This window comes from Protopterus annectens, chromosome 4.part0 (assembly GCF_019279795.1).
Source record: "Protopterus annectens isolate FY-2018-M chromosome 4.part0, PAN1.0, whole genome shotgun sequence".
NCBI lineage: Eukaryota > Metazoa > Chordata > Ceratodontiformes > Protopteridae > Protopterus > Protopterus annectens.
The window spans coordinates 1,093,578,921-1,093,593,506 of record NC_056733.1 but is presented as its reverse complement, the minus strand read 5'-3'; the positions used below and the strand labels follow the sequence as shown (position 1 = coordinate 1,093,593,506).

Sequence of the window (14,586 nt, the reverse complement as noted above, 5' to 3'; positions counted from 1 at the left end):
AGTTTTTCCCCAAAAATGAACTTACCTGCTCAGAAATAAAACAGCACAAGCCAACCACTGATGCTTGAAAGTCTCAGAGGCGTATACTGTTTGGCAGCAATAAAACTCTGATGCACTTCACATCCAAACTTGCTTTTAGTCAGCTCAGCTCAAGCTACCTGACAGTTTGGGTGCTTGCAAGGTGCCCTTAAGCTTTGCAAGCTGGCCTGCTGTTATGCCCCTTAAAGGTAAGGCTGCTGCAGCAGTGATCAGTATAATGAGCATCTGTCCTACTGATATTGCCTCCCGCTTCAAAATGTTTTGGAAATATGGTCAGATGAGGTACGTTGAGGAGAAGGCCCTGTGAAGGGTTGTGTCCAAGCAATCCTCAGGAAAACCAAGTTTGTTAACAGTGTTATGTTTGATTTTATTTGACTTTGTTGATGGTGAAACCCAAAATCCTTAAAGCAAGTCAGGGCAAATGCCAAAGCCTTGATAATACCCAGTTGTGGGGACCCACGTAGATAGTAATCTCTCCTTTGATAATCACGTTGCCAAAGTGGTTAGAAAGACCTTCTATATAGCCCACCTTATCACGAAAGGGTTCGCATCTAGATCAAGAGAGGTCATTGTGCCCCTCTACTCATCACTCATCAAGCCCATAATTGAATACAATGCCCCTTTTGGGATGTACCTTACCGGACACCTGCAGCAACTGGAGAGACCCCAAAAGTACCTCACCAAGAGGATCATATGCCACAAACAGATGTCCTATGCAGCTCGACTAAAGAAACTCCAGCTCTACTCAGTTGCTTACTGCCTACTTAGAGGCGATCTATGCCTGACGTACAAAGCCATGTCTAACCCAGAATTAATGGACATGCTCCACCTCAAAAAATCCAAATCCCTTAGAGCTACACGCTCCAGGGACTTAAACCTCAGCACAAAAATAAATAGGACATGCTGGAGGGACAGATTCATTTCCCAGAGGCCCCCCTCACTCTGGAATAGAATCCCAATTCATGTTAGTCATAGCCCCTCGCTGACCCTCTTCAAGCGAAATCTGGACGCGTGGATGGGAAATCGCAAATTCACCCCTGGGATCTCTTCTGTGTCCCTGCTTCACAGAGGCACAGTAAACTAATCTTAAAGGGCTACCTTCTGTGACCTACTATACTGAGGCACAGTAGGCTAATCTAATAGGGGAGGCGAAAGCCAAAATACACTCAGGCTAGGCTTATAAATGCCCTAGGGCAAATAGCCTAGTATCTGCCTATGAACCAGTAAGATGAGACAACTATCCATACAGGTGCAGATTTGAATGCCCTTTGTCCTGCAATATGCAATTACTACAGCTAGTCATTTTGTAAAGATGCTTGGTGAAGTACACTAGCCAAAGGTTAATGGTATGATAAATGTTCTCACCAAACACACTGCAAATCTAAAAAACTTCCTGGGGCTTCTGACAATGGGGATACCAGCATACATGTGCTTTAAGTCCAGAGTGACTCTGAGGGCCTGAAGTGATAGGAGTGGTAACAATACTTTGAAATATTAACATTTTAAATTTTGGTTCTAAGAAAAATTTTTTTTTAAATATGACTAATCCAGAATGTGTCTCTATGTGTCTCTTCAGACTAAAAATCATCTTTGATTGATCCCCTGTCCTTCCTCTTCAGCTGGAACTGTGGGAACATCTCTGTGGGATGTTCCATTTTGTTGTAGTGCAATAGGAATCCCTCTGTATATTTAGTGCAGTTTTGATTGTAGTTATTCTCTGTCTGAGTGCAATACAAAGCATGTATGGTTTGAGAGGTGGATGCTACCTGAGCCACTTAATGCATATTACTGATTATACTTCCACTCCTGGCCTGCATCACTTTCAGGTACTCAAATTGCAGAAAAGTACAATAGGAATTTCTTACCTTCTAAATAATATGAGGGATTACGCTATTCTAATAGAAAGAGAAGTCACAAAAGTCCAAACAGGTAATAGTTCCAATATGTCAGAACAAGCCAAAATTTTTCTCTATGGCCAAGATTCCAAATAGTAATAAAAATAGAAGAACCATACACTCCAGAGATGAATCATATTGCTAATACAGCAACAGATTAACAATGTTGTTATTTTATTTATTTATACAGTTGTTGACTGGGTGAATACACTGGTCCAAGGAACCTTTTCAGGTATGACCGAAGCCCAGAAGACACACTTACATTGACAATAGTTTGGATTGACAAGCACTGATTATATTTATAGTGACAGATACAACTGCTTTGAACAGTGCATACAAATATGTGAAGTACAGTGCAGAACTGTAAAGTAAACACATATAAACAATAGCATATACCAATAAGACTGGAGTGTACAATGCATCTTACAATGCAACATCCAGCAATAAGGAGGAGATAAGAAGGAATAACTACCAGAATTATGAAAATTAGTGGTACGGTAGTGATGAGCAGCAGTGGTAAGGAAGCAACAAGGAGGGAGGTTAGTGAGAAAAAGTCACGTGGGTGTTGAAGAGAGAAAACTGCAATAATGGGGGAATGGATAGGAATTATAATTGGACAAATAAGTTAGCAAAGAATGCAGTGTGGAGCAAAAACTGTACAGAACAGGAGTGTGAAGGAGATAGATAGTTACAAGAAAGGACAGACGTTACAGAGTAAGGATGGGGTGACATATCTATGACTGTCAAAGCATTGACATTGGAAGTTTTTTTTGTTTGCTTTTTGACAGCTTTTTTAAAAGATTCATGTGCAATGTCAGTCTTTATGTTTGCAGGTTTTCTGTTCCAGTGTTCTGGTGCTACCTTAGCAAATGCTCTTTGTGATTACCTACAGTGAACAGGATGGTCTTATCAGTAGGTAATTACCTGTGTTACTGAGATCAAGGCTTGAGATTTTAAAGGGCAGGCATTGTATAACAGATGAATTGAAAATAAAGGTAGACCATTTATTTACGTAGTCAAACAAAGTATGAATTATATTAATTGTTTATATAAAGATATACACATATAAATATCTACAAATATCTATTATCAATTACTGATACCTCTTTTCACCTAATGTCTCTGAAGATGAATACTAAATAAATTATCTATAAATACATTGATATGATACAGGAAACCCTAATCTAGTTGACTGTCATTAACATTGACATCAGTTTAGTTGACACAATTTGGTTAACTAAACAGATCGTCAACAAGTATGCGAGACTTCGCAATCCTTGGTGTTGGTGAATATGCTCCTCCAGTGTATTGTGCAATGTCTGAGCAGGTAATAATGTATACATCAAGGATGCAGGATACAGGAACATATAAAACTTTAAAATTGGAAGACATATTCAAAATTATATATTAAAAATATCCTATTCACTAAGGACATTACTTCTGTTACTCGGGAATCTTGTCTCTGTACCAGCAAAAATTAAAGTAACAACCTGAACCGGATGTACAAATATGTTTTTACAAAGCATTAGGACTATGTGTAGTCTGAATTTATGGCATATTCTGCATATTAACAACAAGAAAAATACTTTAAAGCAACAAAACTGTATATTATGTAAAATGCACAATGAAACTACACGTTATGTACAATACAACTTTGAGGGTCATTAAACTGTCTGGACCATATAAATACCACTACCTTTTATTTTAAAAAAGCAGACTGTATCAGCACTACTGTTTGAGAAGCCTTCTTAATATTCCCCCTGAATGACAAATGATTGTGTACTACTTACTTTTACCATAAAGGATTCAATTTTCTATCCATTAAAACAACTACCATCTTTGCTCAAAAGACACTGGAGCATTGGTCCACTAAATATCACTAGACCACTTTGCACATTAAAACTTGAAGAAAGACCTCCAGCACACTTGTCCATACCATGATCCATGTGGAATTTCCTGTTTGCTCATTTTAGAAAGACTCAGAATCATAATTCATCTAAAACTCATTTCCTCAGTTATTATAAAACTGGTTCCATCTGACACTGTTACCTGTGCCTTTACCTATTTATATGATATTTCCTTTCACTGATAACATGGCACACCTGTTTCAAGTAAACAGTCCTTATTCCTTCTGCCTCAGTCTATGGTCTCTGTGTACTAGTCTTCCCCATTTCCAACTCATTTCCACATTCCTATACATTTTTTTTACCTTGTTCTTTTTTCCTCTTAAATTCAACATTAGAATAAATTCATGATGCAAACATTGAACATAATACAACTTACAAGGCTGTTCTAGTAATTACATTGTTGCATGTAGGTATAGCTTGCTACGTATCACTCCTGTTGTTTTTGTTGTTGTAAGCATCTTCTCCATACTTACCACTCCAGTAAGCATCTATGTAGTCTGTGATAACGTTCAACAGCTGTACTAAAACACTATTGCTTGGATCATGCTTAAAATGGTCCTGGGACAACTTCAGCTATTCGGTTATGAAATAATAAATAAATCTAAAAGCATTATTTATTTAGGTAACTTGTAGAGTATACTGAGTGTTCCCATTTTATGACAGAGCAACCTTGTTAGGCTGTACCTACTAGTGAAAGACTGTTGTTTCCTTTTCCAAACCAAACAACTTGTTTCTCACATAATATTTTTTTCATTGTATTAACCACTACAGATGCATGGCAATTTTCAGGATGTGCAGTTTACAAGTAGTTTAAGAACTTGCTAAGAGAAGCAGGTCCCTCACAGCTGTTTTAATATCTGGTGCAGAATGTCATGTCTTAGCTCCAGAGGCTTACTGTAGCAGCAAAAGAGAACATCCACATAATATGTATATATATATATATATATATATATATATATATATATATATATATATAAATATATATATATATATATATATATATATATATATATATATATATGAAGACTGCGGTGGTGCAGCGGTAGCGTTGTCGCCTCACAGCAACAGGTTCTTCCATTCGATTCTTGGCTGGAGCGTCTTCTGTGTGGAGTCTGCATGTCCTCCCAGTGGTCGAGTGGCATTCAAATGACATGCATGAATGGGCCTGCCTTCATTGAAGGCTGGGCTTTGAGCTGGCACCTCAGCACCGTAAAAATCTACTGCCACTCATTAGCAGACCGGAGTTCCGCTGTGGCGAGCCCTAACCAGGAAAAGCCGAAAGTAGAACAAACAAACATGTGTATATAAATATATATATATATATATATATATTTATATATATATATATACACACACACACACACACACACACACATACACACACACATATATGTGTGTGTGTGTGTGTGTGTGTGTGTGTGTGTGTGTGTGTGTGTGTGTGTGTGTGTGTGTGTGTGTGTGTGTGTGTGTGTGTGAACAGTTATATTTATCAGAACAGTGCACTATACCATAATTTGTTATTGAATTATTTTTGAGAGTGGACTATTGGCCATACTTTATAAATAAAGACTAAGAAGGTGCTAGGTTTGTTATCAACACACTAGTGATATACATTATAATGTGCAATCACTATTTGCAATTCCAGGGGGGTTGTTACTAAAGATTAGAATACTGGTATGTCTGGAATTTCACTTTTACTGAAATATTGTGATCTGGGAGTTAATATATGCAAGTATCAGTTGTGTGGAGTTGCAAAAATAGACGAACCTGGAAAAACATATGGGCCATGTCTTTCCATTAATCCAACAAACTGACTTTCCATGGATGTAGACAACAGCAAATATTTTGTCTTCTTCTTTGAATATTTAATGGTTACTAACTATTATATTTTTTCAGCAAATCTATAGGATACTTTGACCACATTATTATTTTTAACTGTGGTCCAGCTGTGTTGAAATCAAATCTATATTTTCTATCATCCTGCTGTAATGCTCTCTTGATATAATTCATAATAGGACTGCTGTCATCACAGCCCCCTACATCTTTTATTTTCAACTATTTAGTACAAAGACTAATAGAGGCCTACAGTCCCACCCTAATAGCACCGATACAACCTCTACTACCATATACAGATGTAACCATAGCTAATCTAATACAAGTGTTGAACTAAACATCTAAAATGCTCAATAGTTTACCCATGCAATAAATACAAACAACAAACTTTTCTGAATCCACTGCATGTGAGGGAGGAGATGGTATAATGCCATGTTAAGTAATGGCAAAAAGCATAAATTTTAGAATTAATTGATGATGAGGCATAATGATCTTCTCATACCTAAAGCAGAAATAAAAAAAAACATATAGTCATATACAGATTCAGGTATCATTCTATTTGTATGTACACTTGTTATCTGGAAGGAACAATAAGTTAAAGAACCATTGTTATCATAGCCTATAACAAAATGTATAAGGACTCCTTCTGGACCTCTGGTCAGATTATTTACAATCTTTCATCAATAAATGTCATCATTTTCTTATTTGCTTTTAATTTCAGACATATAGTTCTGCCCAAAACTGGTGCACAGTGGTGCAGCGGTTAGCGTTGCCGCCTCACAGCAAGAGGTTTTCCGGTTCGATTCTCGGCTGGGGTGCCTTCTCTGCGGAGTCTGCATGTCCTCCCTGTGGTTGCGTGGGTTTCCTCCGGGTGCTCCAGTTTCCTCCCACATCCCAAAGACATGCAGTAGGTGGATTGGACACACTAAATTGGCCCTAGGTGTGAGTGTGTGCCTTCTGTGGAAGGTTGGGCGCCAGGCTGGCAACTCGACATCGTAAAACTCCACTGCCAATCATGAGCGGACAGATGATCCACTGTGGCGAGCCCTAACCAGGAAAAAGCCGAAAGAAGAAGAAGAAGAAGAAGAAAGGAGTTCTGCCCAAAACTAGACTGAACTATTTGCACCAAGTCAAAGTATCCCTTGCACCAAGTCAAAGTATCCCTGTTCTATAAGCCTGTAATCTATGCACACGTTCTATAAATCTGTAATCTATGAACTCAGGTGTGTCTGACATCTAGGTTGCTGAGGTCCTGACAAACTTAGGGAAGGAGATCTGCTTCATAAAAGAAAAACAACAAGATTTTGTTCAGATATTTGCCCCACTGACAGCTTATTCTTGGGTGTCTCCAACAAAATAGTTAAAAAAGAAGTCTACAGAAATTTGGAAAATGTGGACAGTCCTTAGAGCCAAAAACATTTGAATTTCAACTGCTAAACTGGACATCTGATGAGTGATATCCTAAGAAGGAAAATACTTTGTCATTTAGCTTTAGTTTGTCAGCCCTTCTTTGAGCCTGTAAGTACACACATTTCTTCACAAGCATCCATATCTAAAGACATCTCATTTCCTTAAAATCCTCTGAAGTAAGATGAGTAGTGGGCAGAGCAGTGGGCTTCATCCCAAGTAGTAAGGAGGAAAGCCTTAATTCCAGAGACTGTCATGGATCTGGCACCACTCAGATTAAGCAGGTAAGTACAGCTTTTGCCTTCCTCTTAACAAATTTGGCTTAAATTTCTTAGCTTTTCATTGTTTTAACATGTCCTAAATTCTCTTTCATTTTATGCCTTACTACAGATTTATATATCGGTGCAAATTGAGAAGAAAATGCTACAAAATTTGTAGCCTTCACAGTCAAATATATTTTATTAAATGAAATAAAATGTACACAATTTCAAACTGTGCTCTTCATCCAAACATAAATATTCTAAAAATGAGTATTTTAGGAGACATATGATTACTACACAGGCATCCATTGATGACTTTGTTTCAGGGTGTCCTTAATACTAAACCAAATGTGAAATTATATATACAGGTTTAAATAAAAACTCTTCTGAACTGTTTTACAAAGGCTGCTGAGAAAAAAAAAGGCTTAAAATAACTTTGTGTCAGGAGACAAAAAAGGAAATTAAGTTGATGAAGCTGTCTTCCCCAGCTTGACTACTCGTTTACAGCAAGAGCTCAAGAATGGAATCTTCCAGGCTACAGAGTATCTCAGTGTTGAAAAATACAGCTGACGATGGTGGTATAATTAATCCTAAAAAAGTTATCCTTCTGATGTACATCTTGCTGAGTTGCTGGAATTGCTTAACTGGAGCAGTCATTGAATCCTCCCAAGATGAGAATACCCTTCAGGAAGGTCTAATACAGACAAAAGCTTGGTGCCAAAAACATGGCTTTATAGCACCTTTTGTGAACTCTGCCACCCCTGGTAACTACATCATTAATAAAACACCCTTAAAAGTTGATTCACTAGTCAAGGATCTGGGAAGTCGTGTAGATAGTACGCCTGTGGCCAAGATGTGTTCAAGATATTAAGAAAATCTTTCTATTTTGCTCAACTTATTAGCAAGGGAATGGCCTCTAGATCCAGAGAGGTCATTGTACCACTGTACTCTGTCCTCATCAGACTCCTCATAGAGCACAATGTCCCCTTTGGTATGCACCTGACCAGACACATTCAGCAACTGGAATGTCCACAGAAGTTCCTTTCAAAAAGAATACAGGGAGTGCACACAATGTCCTATGCTAATTGACTCTAAGCACTGTCTTTTTACTCAGTATCATACAGACTTTTGAGAGGCGATCTTTGCTGGCATACAAGCATCCCTTGACTCTACTTTGATGAACATTTTCCATATCCAGAAAACAAACAGCATTAGAACTACTAGATTAAAAGACCTAAATTTTGCTTGTGATATAAACAGGACATGTTGGAGAGACAGAAATGTTCTCAGAGAATTCCCATCCTCTGGAACAAGCTCCCCATCAATGTGGAGCAGAGTTCCTCCCTAACCCTATTAAAGTTCAACTTGGATCAATGCATGGGTAATTCACTCTGGTCTGGCTTCTGATGGACAGAAGTAGTCAATAAATCACCCCTACATAAATCAAATTTGTGGGTCACATTTGTGTTACACATCTAGGTTTATGAGAACCCTAGTGGTCGTTAGCCAAGTATATATGTATGAACGAATAAACTGGTCAATGTGTTATTTACAAAAAGGTGTCTTATTTCTGACAACAGATCCTAAAATAAATATTATAGTTTAACAGTTTTCTAACCAAAAGAGAAATTAGTTAATTTAAGACATATTTATGTGCATAATGATTGTGAATGGAAGCATTCCAGTGAAATTAAATTGGTTACTTATACTTTTATCTCCAAATGTTATTGCCAAAGACTGTATCAAACTTCTGCAGAAGGTCTCAAATTTACTGTCAAAAGAGAGAATCTTTCTATCAAAGTAGAGCTAATTACATCACATTACTATACCTTTCAAATATGGATGTCCTTGATTTTAACTCAACATTATGTGCACTTTGTCCTACAATTTCTGATTTCATGGCACAACTGTGATGATAATAGTGAAAAAAAATTGCCAGGCACTCCAGTTAAAGACTTACTTTTCAGTAAATAGGAGTTCATGCAAATTCTATAAGCCAAACAACTGATCTAAGTCCTGACCTCTAAAGATATTGCTAGACTGTTGAAATTATGGCATTTTACAGAACTTCTCATGTTCAAGCCACAGACATACTACTGCTCCTGAAAACCTTGCATTTCTACATTACAAGTCTAGAAAGTAACTATATAGTTCTCAAATATCCATATTTTTTTTCCAAGATTTTATTCAATTGATATGTTCACAATCACATTTTTTTTTCAGTTTCTTCAAACAACTATGTTTCTCCATCATACTAGTTTACTCATAACATACTATTAATCTTATACATTTTGTCTCATTCTCACATCACTACCCTTCCTGGTATTACTATTGTTATATCTGGTATTCTTGTTTATTCATGTTTTATAAGAATTCCTGTTCTGAAACATCTAATTTCCTACTGACCAAACAATCTCCCACCCATAACCCCATACCGTCTGTATACTTTTTCTTTCTTCTTCTTTGTTACATCTGGTATCCAACAAGTAAAAACACCCATTTTTAGTTTTTACACCATTCTACCGCCACCAAACTTCTTATATTATTTCTAATGATATTCACATTTAATGTTAAACTTCCTATAGTATCCTTTTCTAGTTTTCTGTTTTACTTCCAGATCTTGTTTTTCTTTTACTTCTCATGAGTCTACCAACAATTTATGTTTCATTATCTTGTTCTTTGTTTCTCCATCTTCTTCTTCTTCACCTTCTAAAAGCGCACATCTGTTTTGTTCCACACTTTGAACAGTTATGTCTTCTCTTAACTACCTCTTGATATTCTAACTTATCTTTAGTATCCCCTTCCCCTGTACAACTTTCTCTTTCAACATATCCTGCAGTAATAGTTTTACTGTTTGTATTTCCTCTAAGCTTTTTTTCTTTATCTACTCTTTCCTTTTCTAATATGGGACAAACAAATCAGATGTGGCCAAGTTCTGCACATTTTCTACAAACTGTATTTCAGTTTTTGTTGTATACTCTCTCTCCCATATTGCCACACCTTTGATTGTTATATTCTTTGACCAAATGATTTTCATTCCCACAGAAATAACATGCTTTAAGCTGGTCTAATACAGAACAGACCCTCACTTATCATTCACAATTACTATAATTCAAATATGTTGAACTTTCCCATCCTTAACATCCATTATTACTCACACTCGCATATATTTTGTTTACCTTCACGTGCTTTATTACAGAGTCAAAGAAAAAGAATAAGTCATACTCAGCCATATCTGAAGTCTCAAATTGCACATTTATTTTCTTTTTAACTGCAGTTCCAATCTCTGAAATAAACAGTCTTTCTACTGTGTTTGCTACTATATTTATTTTTTCAATCTCAGATATAATTTTTTCCAGCAAAGTAAAGCTTTCAAATGTCAATTCACAAAAGTTTTCAGCTCACAAGTGAATTAATGCCCTGTCTTTAATATCAAATCCTTGTGGCAAAATACTATTGACCATAATACCATACTTGTTCACAATGTCATTGTTTTTTTACTTTTTAATCTTAACACTACAAGTCTTTTCTGTGGCTGTTGAAAAACTGGAAATCTTTGTCACCTCTGAGTTTCTTCTTCCATTCTTCCTTGCTGTATCTGTGTAAGTGCTTTCAACTAAAAAAAAACTGCTGCAGAAGTAAACTCTTAAAAATGGCTACTCTACCAGCAGGGAATACCTCCAATGTTTTCCCTTTGCTAGCCACTACTTCTATTTCCAGCCTATCATTTTTTTTGTTTGTTTTTTTTCTCTTGTGATACTCATTCTACCCCATGTCTCTGCATCATACATTCTCTCTTTGTTTTGAGTCTGTCTGGTTCATCAAATTTGCCAACTCTGTTGACTCCAATCCTGTGATTTCCAACTCTAGAACAATTATTTGATTTCCTTCTCATTCCTTCATTAAGTTTTCTGTTGTTCTTCTCCCCATCTCTTTTGCACTCCCCTCCATCTTGGAATTTCTGGAGAACAGTAGGAGAATTTCTAAGGTGCCCTCACCAAATTTCACCTTGTCAGTATGAATACCACCTTGGGTCTCCCCTAAAAATAGCCATTGGCCTAGTGGATTAACACAGTCAACAAAATATAAGTAAAAATAAATAAATACATTTTGATCAGTGAGAAAGAAAAATGGTAGTAGACAATACTAACCATAGATATAATTTCTGCTCCCACCAATCTCCAGGTCATACATCACAGAATCCTAAAAACACTAGCCAGGAAGCTAAAAAAAAAACACCACTCCTCACTTAGTTCAGTTCTGACTTCCGCAGTACCCCAAACATGGCCTATATATCTTCCTATCAGACTTGAACATTTTCTGCTACCAAACTTAGACATTCTGATTACAAACCACCCAGAAAATCCTGGACATTTAAGAGGCATGCATGCACATACAAATTAACTAAACACAGGAGCTCTCAATCCTCCATCTCCACAATGTGCGTGGCACTAGCTTCAACTAGGAAACTCACATGACCATTAAAACGTGATGCTTTATGCTTATAAAACATAATTTTGATGAATTAGTATGATGCAGTATTATTTACCATAAAGATTAGTTGACATTTCTTAACATTAAATGTGTCACAGATCCTTTCAGTGTTTAACTGCGAGGAACCATGACTTCTTAAAACTCAAAATATTATTCATAATGAGATACACCTGAGATGTTTGCAAAAAGTCAGAAAGGTTCCTACCTCGTTTTTATTATTAAAATCAATTAACAGGGCATGGTGGTCTACTTGTTCCTTTCCAGTACAAGAGTTTGCCTTAGCTGGATCCTGGGACCGGACTTCCTGCAGGTAACCCTGATGAATAGTTCCTCTAGCAAGTGAATCCAAATAGCTTGTTCTAAAACTTACAATGTCTGAACGACGCAAATTCTGATTCAATGCTTCAGGATGTCTTGAATTGTTGATTCTGTAGGCTTTGAATATCAATAACATTATTACAGAAGCCAGGAACAAAAATGTCACAACAGCTAATGAAATTATTAAATAAATTGTTAATTGTGAATCAAATACGTCCGTGTTCTGCTCTTCGACAATTTCCAAATGGCTTCCAGACAAGTTTTCTGCTATCACTACTTTAACTGTTGCTGTTGTAGAAAGGGAGGGCTGCCCATTGTCTTTGACAATTACAATCAATGTATGCCGGTTATTGTCTTTTTCTGTAATTCCTCGAACTGTTGCTATTTCTCCTGTGTGAACCCCCACTGAAAAAAGACTTGGATCTGAAGTCTTCAGAAGGTGAAAGGAGAGCCAGGCGTTTTGTCCAGAATCTGCATCAACAGCAATGACTTTGCTAACAACATATCCAGCTTCTGCATTCCTAGGGACAATCTCTGCTGAAAAGGAACCGTCATTTGGGGAGGGGTGTAGCAGAGCAGGGGCGTTATCGTTTTGATCTGTAATAAATAACTTTATAGTAGCATTACTGCTTAATGTGGGAGTACCAGAATCCCGAGCTTGAACAAGAAATGTCAATTCTTTCAATTGCTCATAATCAAAAGATCTCACTGCAAATATATTGCCGCTGTTTGAATTAATTGTGATAAAATGAGATGATGGGAAACCATTAACAATGTCTTCAATAACCGAATAAAATACCTGAGCGTTTTCAGAAGTGTCCATGTCAGTTGCCATAACAGATCCAATTAGCGCACCGGGGTTGTTATTCTCTGTTATTTGCATGATGTACGATGCTTTACCGAAAACCGGACGATTATCATTAATGTCGGAAATCTCTAAACTTATAACTGCTGTAGATGACAACGGTGGAGACCCACCATCAATTGCTGTGATGGTAATGTTGTAGACTGACTTTTTCTCACGATCAAGTGGGCCTTCTGTTACTAAACGATAAAAGTTCTTGAAAGATGACATTAATTTGAAAGGTTGATGGCCTTTGATGGAGCATCGGATGTCCCTTTTACCCACATCTCGGTCTTTGACATTGAAAAGCGCTACGACGGTCTCACTCAAAGCATTCTCAGGTACCGAACTTCTAACCGATGTAAGGACTATCTCTGGTGGGTTGTCATTTAAATCATCGATTTCAATTACGACTTTACAAAATGATGTCAAGCCACCTCCGTCCTTGGCTTGTACTTCCATCTCATACATCTGTGTGTCCTCAAAATCCAGTGCCTCAGCTACGGTTATTTCACCACTTTTGTTATTTAACTTAAACATACGATTAATTACCTCCGAAAAATGAGAAAATGCATAAAGCACGTCTCCATTGGGTCCTTCATCCAGATCCGTGGCCGTTACCTTAACTGCCACATAATTTTTAGCATTATTTTCAAAAATATTTACCTTATAAACAGATTGATTAAAAACAGGTGGATTATCGTTAGTGTCCAGCACATTTATTAGGATCACAGCTGTTCCAGTTCTCCGAGGATCACCGCCATCTACTGCGGTCAGTTGTAACGACAGTTTAGATGTCTTTTCATAATCTAGCTGCTTCACAAGTATAATTTCTGGACGTTTGTTTTTACTGTTCCCATCTTGAACATCCAAACGAAAATGCTCATTCACAGTAATCAGATAGTTTTGGACAGCATTGGTACCCACGTCCAAATCCTGTGCTCTTTCTATGGAAAACTTAGTTCCCGGTGGTGTTTGCTCCGGTATGGTGATAATAATTTCTTTTTGGGGAAAAACGGGAGGGTTATCATTCACATCTAAAATTTCCACTTCTGCGCGGAACAGTTGTAAAGGGGTTTCAGTTACAAGCTGGAAGTATAGTATGCAGTTAGCTATCTGTCCGCAGATTTGTTCTCTGTCTATCCGTTCATTTATTAACAACATTCCTGTATTTTTATTTATTTGAAAGTACTGTTTAGTGTCTTCACTTACTATATGCGCTCCACCTTCGGTCAGTATTTTGAGCTCCAGTCCCAGGTCATTGGCGATATTGGAGACCACGTAACCTTTGGCCAGTTCTTCTCTAACAGAGTAGCGCAGTGTGGAATCCGCTTTGTTACAAAATAACAGAACCAGAAGCAAATAACCAGCTTGGATGTTTGCAATCAAACATGTGGATAAAGTCAGGAAGCCCATTATACAATAATCCGCTCTGTATAGATCAGCAGGAAGTGATAATGTCCACTCATTTATCAGTAACAATAACACTGAAATGAGATGTGGTCCTCAGAGCTGTCTTTATCGAATGCAGGTATTCCTCTGAATACACTCCTATTTAAAAAAAATACTAAAGGCATCGTTCAGTAAAC

General features: G+C 37.2%; 1 protein-coding gene across 5 annotated transcripts in view; it reads right to left on the bottom strand.

Annotated features, from left to right (window-relative positions):
* Positions 1 to 14,586, bottom strand: part of LOC122799766 (protocadherin beta-15-like) — an 886,413-nt gene that overhangs the window by 689,375 nt on the left and 182,452 nt on the right. Inside the window, exon 1 of one of the 5 annotated variants that reach the window (XM_044069060.1) lies at positions 12,041 to 14,506. The exons of the other annotated variants lie outside the window; for them this stretch is intronic. Within the exon in view, the coding sequence (XP_043924995.1) occupies positions 12,041 to 14,413 (2,373 nt within the window). The 5' untranslated portion in view covers positions 14,414 to 14,506. Of the gene's footprint in view, positions 1 to 12,040; positions 14,507 to 14,586 lie in introns of those variants that run through there. 5 annotated transcript variants of the gene reach the window in all.